The sequence below is a fragment of the Hipposideros armiger genome, unplaced genomic scaffold (genome assembly GCF_001890085.2).
Source record: "Hipposideros armiger isolate ML-2016 unplaced genomic scaffold, ASM189008v1 scaffold_318, whole genome shotgun sequence".
Classification (NCBI taxonomy): domain Eukaryota; kingdom Metazoa; phylum Chordata; class Mammalia; order Chiroptera; family Hipposideridae; genus Hipposideros; species Hipposideros armiger.
Window position 1 is genome coordinate 907,189 of NW_017731668.1, and position 10,533 is coordinate 917,721.

General features: G+C 36.0%; 1 protein-coding gene across 1 annotated transcript in view; it reads left to right on the top strand.

Annotated features, from left to right (window-relative positions):
• The window catches only part of LOC109392181 (protein ZBED8-like), a 28,662-nt gene extending 22,371 nt beyond the window's left edge, over window positions 1-6,291 (top strand). Inside the window, 1 exon segment of the mRNA XM_019660423.1 lies at window positions 6,126-6,291. Within this exon segment, the coding sequence (XP_019515968.1) occupies window positions 6,126-6,291 (166 nt within the window).
• The last annotated feature ends 4,242 nt before the right edge of the window (window positions 6,292-10,533 follow it).

The window sequence follows — 10,533 nt, forward strand, 5'->3', positions numbered from 1 at the left end:
TATATATATATAAAATGAAACATGTATATGTAATAAATTTCTACTCAACAATAAAAAGGAACAAACTATTGATATAAGCAATAGCATTAATGAATTTCAAATGCATTATTCTAAGTGAAAGAAGCCAGACTCAAAAGGCTACACATATCTGTCTGTATTATTCCATGTGTATGATGTTCTGGAAAAAGCAGCCCTAGGATGGAGATCAGATCAGTAGTTGCCAGGAGTTAGAGGTTGGGGTAGGGTTAACTGAAAAGGAGCTGCATGAGGGAACTTTTTTGTTCTTTTTTTTTTGAGCCATTCTGCCACCTGTTGGCAACTCAGCTCGGGCCAGGAATTGAACCGCTGTTGCTCAGAGCTCACACTCTTAAGTGAGCTCTTAACCAACTGAGCCACTCAGCCGGCCCTATGAGGGAACTTTTTTGGATGATGGAACTGTTTTACATGATAACTACTGGGGTGGTTAATATGACTCTATGCATTAGTCAAAACTCATAGAAGACTGAATTTTATTGTATTAAATTGAAATATAAATTGAAAAAAATCACATATATGATATGAACGATCTAGTTAATCCTGGACATCTACTGAGGTGATTATCAAAACAATGAATATATGATTAAGAAACATTGATAAAAAACATCAAGGTGCTGCTGCAGAGTATGTGAAGAGGTGTGCTAATATTGTAAACATTATGCCACGTATGATGTGGTTTTGCACTATTTTGCACCAAAAATTGTCTTTCAAATATGCATTGATAAATGCATCACTATATTACTATAAAGACAAACCCAAGCTGAATTTTAAAGAATACTATAGAATTAACCACTACCACCATAATAATATATGAACCACTAAGAGCCATAATAATAGATGAACAAATTTTGCCAACAGATTAGTCATTCCACTATCTGATCAAAGTAAAAAGGTGGTAGGCAAAAATGCCTTGCTATTAAAAACATCAGAGAACTTTATCTGGGTTTGGACAGAGTGGGAGGAGTATGTGCCCCTGGCAGAGGAGCTGAAAGCAAATGTGGAAATTCAAAACCATCAGAGTAAAGCTGCTTATCCTCCAAGCAACTGGCATGACTTCATATACATGAAATCTGACTTGAACATCTTATCACATAGAAATGCTTTGAGGTGAGTTTAGAATCTATGACTTCTATATGCTTGCTAAACAACCAGAGGTTTCCATCTCCATTATTATAAAGCTCTTTGGTTAAAATAAGTTAAGATTAGACAGTTACGACCCAGTGATTCCTCTTTGGGGTATCTATCTACATCCAAAATCTGAAAACATTTATCAGTAAAGATATATGTACCCCTATGTTCATTGCAGCATTATTCATGGTGGACAAGACATGGGAACAACCAAAGTGTCCTTCGATAGACGATTGGATAAAGAAGATGTGGTATGTATACACAATGGAATAGTACTCAGTGGCAAGAAAAGATGAAATACTGCCATTTGTGACAACATAGATGGATCCTGAGATTATCATGTTATGTGAAATAAGTCAGACAGAAAAAGTCAAGAACCATATGACTTCATTCATATGTGGGATATAAAACTGAAGGCAACAAAGGAACAAGACAAACAAAGAAACAAAAATTCATAGACACAGAAACAATCTAGTGGTTACCAGAGGTTAAAGGGGGAGGGGTGGTAGATGAGGGTAAAAAGGGGTCAAATATATGGTGATGGAAGGAGAACTGACTCTGGGTGGTGAACACGCAATGTGATATATAGATGATGTATTATAGAACTGTACATTTGAAACCTATATAATTTTACTAACCAATGTCACTGCAATACGTTTTAAAAAATGATCTCATCTTGCATTTGTAAAATGTATTAACTGTGTGAAGAACTTTTACATATTCCTCATTTAAACTTAAAATTTATTCTTGGATTTATAAGGATTTTAAAAACGTTGAAACCTATAAAGTTCTGTTATTTCAAAGTAGTTCAAGAGTTTTATAGCAGTTTAGTCTTAGAAATACATATCATTATAAACATTCCAATTTATTTTGGTCCTTTTTCTCCATAATAACAAAAAAATTATAGGATTCATAGAAACCTACAGTTTAGGCAGCTGCCACCAACAGTGAGTGGTATTTGAGCTATGGACTTGATTCAAATAGCAACTAAGAGTTCATCTCTTTCTCAGACCACACCACACCAAATACCATCTATCACATGGACAGAATGCTAGAGTTTTAGAATTTTATACCTGGAAGTGATATGAGTGATTTTGCATACAATCTTTTCATTTTACAAGTGAAAAAATTGAAGACCAGAGAAGCTAAATGATAAATACTTTGATAAATATTTAGATGCAAAAAATACATAGATAAAAAATAGTTCGAGTAGAACCAGAGCCAACTCAAATATATTACAACTTTTGGCTGATACTATACCTCTCTCCTTGTTGTTTTAATCTAAAATAGAAATCATTATAATTATATGTAAACTTCTGGTTGCCTGGAAGGCCACAGGGAACACTGGGCAGAAGGAATCCTGGTGGTTGGCCTGGTTGCCCCATAGGAGTATTCAGTGGGATCTGGGGAGGATGGGCCACCTGAAAATTCACTAAGCTGTTAGGACTTTCAAGACTCTCTAGCATTCAGGGTAAGCAAGCTGCTGGTAAAAGCAAGTATTTGTATAAAGCTTACTGTGTGCCAGCCACAGTACTTTATGTGTATCAGTTCACAATAATTCTATGAGGCAAGTATTATTATCATTCCCATTTTACAGATGAAGAAACTGAGGTACAAAAAGGTTAATCAACTTGTCTAATGTTATTCAGTTAATAACCTGTAGAGCTGAGATTAGAAACTGTCAGTCTGGCTCTAGTCATTCTGTTGAGCTACCTCAGGAAATGCAGCTAGGTCTTCAATATTACTTATAAATGCTAAGCATTAGTTCTAAGGACTTCACATATACTAACTTCTTAACCCTCAAAATAATACCATAGTACTATTATTATCCCCATTTCATAGATGTGAAAGCTGAGGCACAGGTTACATAGTTTGCCCAAGGTAGCAGAGCTAATAAGTTTCAGAGCCAGATTTTGAGTGCAAGTAATCTGGCTATTGATAATGCCCTTAACCATTGGTTAAGCAAACAGTTTTGTTTTGCTTGTTGCCAAAATGTATTCATATGAAAATTAAAAAAGATATTTAATCTGAGAAATGTCAAGTTATAAATAACATGCAAAACATGTTACTTAAGTATATTACTGAAGTAAGATGTGTTTTCTTCTAGAATATACTAATGAAATATATTATTTAAATGGCAATGTGTTTGCTGCGAGAAATCCTACAAGGATTTGTTGAAGTTATATTTATATTACTGCAAAAACTGATGCTAGCTCAGTCATTTTCCTGTGAAGATACATGTGACAACAGATTGAAATTTCTCCATAAACATGTTTCCATGATTATGTCTCAGGGAAATATTATTTTCACTAGTGAGAAATATGACATTACAGCTGTGTTTGTGCTGTGGGCATAAAGACTTTGGGTCCTTAAATTTTTTTTAGATATGTTGCAATAGGTTTTCCTGAGTCAAACATTAACATAAAAATGCTTAAAATACATTTGACTTTACTAGGTGTTCAAGTGTAGCTACAGTATTTCTATTTTGTATTGCAAGTTTATAAAATTGCTAAATATATAATTGGGGATGAAATCCTTACAACTGTGCAGTTTATTACATGAATAGTCCCACAACAGTGACCCTTTCTCTCACTCAGTCCTTATCGATGGCCCTACAGAGAGCTTCTTACGATTGGTTGATTGAGAAGGAAAAAGCCAGGACTGGTTTACAAATTGTTCTGCATAATATACTGGCACCAAGGAGAGGTGGATCGTTGCATCATTCCATTCCCAATGAGACGTGGCCTTGAAAGCCATTAATGGAGGGAAATTTTCCTAACAAGCATCGTTTGGAGCCACACACTTGATTGTCTACCTTGTCTGGACTGACATATGATCAGAAGTATGGATATGCAGTGATTCATGGACACTTGCTAACATTTGGGCTGGATGGTCAGGGACTCAGAGAGGTCAAGTTTGGAAGATTGATACAATAAGGTCTGAAGAAAGAGATATGTGGATGGACCTCTCAGAATGGGAAGAATGTGAAGATATTTGTGTTCTATGCAAATACTCACTAAAAGGCATTGTCTGAAGAGGAGGCTTTCAATAATCAGGTGGACAAAATGAACGTCTCTTATTGTCCATCAGCCATCGATCCAGCTACCCTATTGCTTTCTCAATGGACCCAGGTGCAGAGTGGCCATGTTCTCTGAAGTGGAGGCTCTACATGGGCTCAGCAATATTATCTTACCAAAGCTGACCTTGTAGCCTGCTACACTGTGACTCCTGAGTGACTAACTAGCCAAGGGCACAGGCCAAAACTGGGTCTCCTATTTGTCACCCTTCCTCGAAGGAACAAGCCAGCCACTTGCTGGTTCATTGATTATATTGGACCAGATCCCTCATGGAAAGGGACAGAAATCTTTTTACTGGGATAGACACATATTTTGGTATGGATTTGCTTTCGTTGCCTATGATGCTTCTGCTCCCACCACCATTTGTGGACTCATAGAATGCCTCATCCATTTTCATTATATTCTGTAAACATTGCTTCTGATTAAGGACCTCATTTTACAGCAAAAGAAATGCAGCCATGGGCTCATGCCATGAAATTCACTGATCACACTGTATACTCCGTCACCCAGAAGCATCTGGCCTAATATAATAGAATAGTGGGATGGCTTACTCAAGACTCAGTCACTCTGAAGACAATATCCTGAACAAATGTGGTGCTATCTTACACAATGCAATATATATTTTGAATCAGAGACCAATAAGTGATGCTGTCTTTTCCACAGCCAGAATAAATATAGGAATTAAGAAAGTAGGAATATTTCTTCTCAATATTATACCTAAAAATCTGCTTGCAGAATTTTTGCTTTTCATCCCATAACATCAAACTCTACTGATCTGAAGGTCTTGATTTCCAGGGTAGGAATGCTTCCAGGAGGGGCCACAATGGTGGTTCTTCTACTGAATTGGAAAATGAAACTGCCAGTTGGACATTTAGTGTTCCTCATACCACTGAACCAACAGATAAATAAGGGAGTTGCTTTATTGGATGGGAAGATTGATCCTGATTACAAAGGGAAAATTGGGTTGCTGATTCACTTTGGGTAGGAAGGGCTACCCAATCTTCAACCCAATACAAAGAGCATCTCTTTGTATTTCAGTATCCAATAGTGAAAGTTAATGGAAATTTCAGCAACCAATCAAGGCAGGACAACTGAGCACTCAGGAATGAAGGTTTGGGTCACCTCAGTAGGTAAAAACTTAGACTAACGAAGTGCTTACTGATGGAAAAAGGAAACAGAATGTAGAATGATTAGCAGAAACAAGTTTTAAATATCAACTATGGCTTCATGACCAGCTGCAAGAATGAGGATTATACAGCTACATATATTTTCTCTACTGTTTGTTGTGTATGTGTGTGCATGGATTTTGTAAATATGAACTATTTTCTTATTTTTATTCCTCCTCTTCTTAATATAAGCTTTGTTAGAGGTTAGCTTTAAACTTTAGTCTTTGGGTAATAGAAAATCGGTAAGACTGTTATATAATTTAAGGAGTAACTAAAATATCATAGAGGTGGATGGTGTGATTGACTCCCAGAAATGGACATGATGAGTGTTGGGGCATGGCTTCTCCTCACTTTAAGGGGAGGAGAATGTCTTTGTACATAGGATAGTTGCATGTAACTAAATAAGGGAGAGATAGATGTCTTCTTATTATATGGATGTTTAAATATGTGTAGAAGGGTTTGTGCAGATGCTGAGTATCAAAGGAGTCCCTCTGGCAGTTATTTGGTCATTGTCTATCAGCCCCAAACCGACCCGCTATTCTATACTAACTTTGTGATGCTGGAGCTAGTCCTCGGTTTGTGCTCTGGGACATTTCCACTTTGTTAGCTGGCTCCAGGTGGCTCTACCAGTAGGGGACGCCAGGAGAGGACTGAAAGGCAGGAGGAAGGACTTGCTTCTTTTCTGTCAGCTTCTTGTTACTTTTTTGTTGTCTTCCAGTCCACTTTCTGCTCCCCTGGGTATCACTCTGACAGCAGCAGTTCCTTTCTTTGGTGAATCCAGTTTGCAGTTTTCTCAACGTTTGCAGCACCAGCTTCACATGAGCCCACCAGAGACACCAGCATTAGTGGGCCAGTCTGGGCCCCTCTTCAGTCGTGTGGGTTAAAGACTTGAAACATCTTCCAACTGTCTGTTCAAGGTCATCGCTTATTAATGCATCTTATGTCCCCATTACACTCCTTTCTGGATTTGGGGAAGGTGGATAAGAGCTAATGTGTAGAAAAGGGAGACTATCCTGAAGCTAGTGCTGGGCTGGTTTGGAGTAAAGAAGAAATGCAGGAGGAATGGAGCCCTGATCAGTAGTCTTTTAGTCAAGGTCAGACCATGGGATGAAATAGAAAATTCTTAGAAAGAGGTAGGATGTAGGGAGAGAGAGAGTTGGAGAGTAGAGGGAGCAACAGGCCAGGAGCTGACTGTAGAAAAAGGGTTATACTGTGCTAAAGTGAAATTGAGAGACTGACAAGCCACCATTAATATTTTGGTGTGTTTCTTTCTGGTCTTTTTTCTATGCATTTAATATAGTTTAGACTTTATTGTATATTGAATTTTATATTCTGCATTTCCCACTTAACATTACAACATAAGCACTGTCTCTTGTTACAAATTCTTCATCAACATTTTTTTTTATTTGGGCAAGAAAGAAAAAGAGAATATAAAGTAAACATGATACACAGTGCAACAAACAATGTTACCCTACATTTATTTATTTGAGTCAATGTTATTTTATTTAAATTTTTAATGAGGTATAATTGACATAACAATTATATTAGTTTGAGATGTTTAATATAATAATTCAGTACTTGTATATATTGCAAAATGATCACAATGTGTCTAGTTAACATCCATCACTGTACATAGTCACCATGCTGTACATTACATCCTATGACTCATTTATTTTATAACTGGAAGTTTGTACCATCTGACTTCTTTCACCCATTTGGCCCCTGCCTCTGGCACCCAACAATCTGTTCTCCGTATCTATAAGCTAATTTTTTTCTTTTAGATTCCAAATGTGAGATCATATGGTATTTCTCTTTCTCTGTCTGAATTACTTCACTTAACATAATGCCCTCAAGGTTCACCCATGTTGTTGCAAATGACAAGATTTCATTATTTTATAAGAGCGAATAATATTCCATTTAATATATATATATATATATGTATATATATATATCAAATACGATGAATGTTTAAATAAAAAAAATTATTATAGTAAGACATATTGCCATTAATCCTCCTCAAAATACTCTCCCTCTCTTTGAACACACTTATCCCACCATTCTTGCCACTTTCTGAAGCAGTTCTGGAAGTTCTCTTTCATGAGTATCTTTAGTTACATTGTTGTGGTTGCCTCGATGTCCTGAATCATTTTGACTTTGGGGAAGAGCCAGAGGTCACACAGTGCCAGATCTGGGAGTAAGGTGGATTGAGGACACATCATATGTTTTTGACAGAAATTGCCATATACCAGAAGCAGTGAGTGACACAGAGCATTGTCATGATGGAGGATTTTAAGGCACACTTTAAAACACACCTTCTCTCAACCATAGCTCACATGCAATTGACTGGACCGAACAAGTTGAAACTTGTCGCACACCGTTAATAAGGTTTGACACGCCACTTCCCATATTGAAGATCCCTGCCTTTCCATTGGATGGCACTCAGCAGCAGCATTCACCATATTTTGTGATCACAACTCGTATATCTATATCTATCAATTTTTTTTCTTTACCCATTCATCCATTGATGAACACGTAGGTTGCTTCATATCTTGGCTATTGTAAACAATGCTTCAATGAACATGGGGACACATATATCTTTTTGAATTAGTGTTTTTATTTTCTTCAGATAAATACCCAGAAATGAAATTGCTAGATCATGTGGTAATTCTATTTTTAACTTTTTAATTTTTTTTAGCTGAGCCATCCTGCCACCTGTTGGCAGCTCAGCAGCAGCTCAGCTTGGGCCGGGCATCAAACCGCTGTTGCACAGAGCTTGCACTCTTGAGCGAGCTCTTAACCAACTGAGCCACTCGGCCGGCCCTTATTTTTTTTTTAAAGAACCTCTATACTTTTTTCCACAGTAGCTGCATCAATTTATATTTCCACCAATAGTGCATGAAGGTTCCCTTTCTTCACATTCTCACCAACACTTGATATTTCTTGTTTTTTTTATAATAGTCATTCTAACAGGTGTGAGGTGATATCTCATTGTGGTTTTAATTTGCATTTCCATGATGATTATTGATGATGAGCATCTATTCATGTACCTGTTGACCATCAGTATGTCTTCTTTGGAAAAATGTCTATTCGGATCATCAACATCATTTTTTTTGTTTGCTTTTGTTTTGTTTTTTAATTTTAATTATTAAAAATTAGTTTCAGGTGTGCAACAGTGCAAAACATCATTTTTAGTGACTGCTTAAAATCCAGTCCTTTGGTTAGATCATAATTTATTTAATTATTCTTATGATGGGCATTCAGATTATTTTCAGTGTTTATTAACTGCAATGACTGTTTCTGTGCAAAAGCATTTTATGCATTTTAGGTCGTATCCTTAGGATATATTCCCCAAAGTGAAATTGCTGTGTCAGAGAGTGTGGATGTTTTAAATCTTAATATTTTCATAATTTACCCTCAAATTCTTACAGATGAACAATCCTTCTCCCATAATCCTATAATCTGATAAGCACTAAAAATGAAAGTATTTTCATGTTTTATTTGACCTGTAATCATTTAGCAGTAAAAGCTGAGTAGAACTGATGTGAAGTGATTTATAGACTTTATTTTCCCCTATAGTATAAATATTTATATGTTTTGAAGAAATATTAATGCATTTGATTATGGGTTACTACTTCAGAATCCACTTAGAGGGTTAGGTAATTATGTAGTATTTGTACCATACTGCCTTTTGAAAATCCCAAAATGTCTTAACTTGCAAAACGTATCCATTTAAGGGATTCAGATGAGGATTGTGAACCTGTACTAGTAATGATACAAGAATGTGCTGGATGTGTTAATTTAAAAAAGTATTTGCTAAAAGTTTTATACTGGTGTTATGGGCTGAATTGTATCCCTTAAAAAAATTCATGTTAAAGTCCTAATCCCCAGTACTTCAGAATGTGACTGTATTTGGAGATAGAATCTTTGAAGGGGTACCATATTTTGCCATGTATAACGCGCTCCTGTGTATAATGCACACCACGTTTTTGGCTCAAACTTTCAGGGAAAAAAACCATTTGTTTTAATTTTTTTAATTCAAATTTTTACTTGTTTACATTTAGATACTTGTTTTTGTATTATAAAGGAATTTTAGCATTTATTTTTAACATATTATGGTACAAGAAATTTTATTTAACAAATAATTACAAAACATAAGAACAGATACAAGGTACAAGAAATTTTATGTACCGTTAACAAATTTACGATATTCATGCATTATAGAAGGCCGAGAACTCTTCGTTGCTATAAGTTCGTCATAAGGTCTGATTATTGTATGCCAGGGTATTATTTTGCATACGGATATCATTATTGATTTCTAGAGTTACACTTTTATCTCATAAGCATAAATAAAAGAATTAAAAACATTTATATAGATACGGAATCATTACTACCCATGTATAATGTGCATCCTTATTTTTCCCTCACAAATTTGGGCAAAAAAGTGCGCATTATATATTGCAAAATACGTAATTAAAATAAAATGAGGTCATTAGGGTAGGCCCTAATCCAGTATGATTGATGTCCTTATAAGAAGAGATTAGGACATAGATAAACACAGAGGAAGACCATGTAAAGGCAGAGAGAAGGAAGACATCTACAAGTCAAGGGGAGAGGCGTCAGAAGAAACCAACCCTGTGGATAACCTTATTTGCAGGACGTCTCGCCTCCAGAATTGTAAGAAAATAAATTTCTGTTGTTTAGACCATTCAGTTTGTGGTATTTTGTTTTGGTACCCTAAAACTAAAACAATGGTAACATACAGATTTTACAGTCAACAAAATCAGTAAAGTATCTTCATTATGTAAAATCAAAACACCAACCAACTAAACAAAACAAAAAAAATCAATCTTTTAAAATACGATTGGTGTAACAATTGTTGCCATCACTTTCCCAGGTAGACCAGCTTTTGTTAGTCTCCTTGATCATCCATCCAGTTGAGAAATTTAAAAACATCACGGTGCCTTAGGCTTGGAAGGGACCTTAGCTGAGATAACAGTTTTAACTCCTTTATTTTACAGATGGAGAAAAGCAAGTGACTTACCTAAGTTTACTCATTGCGTTACTGAGAGATTGAAGACTAGGCCTTAGAGCTCCTTCTCTTGTATTTTCCTTAACCATAGTCCTAA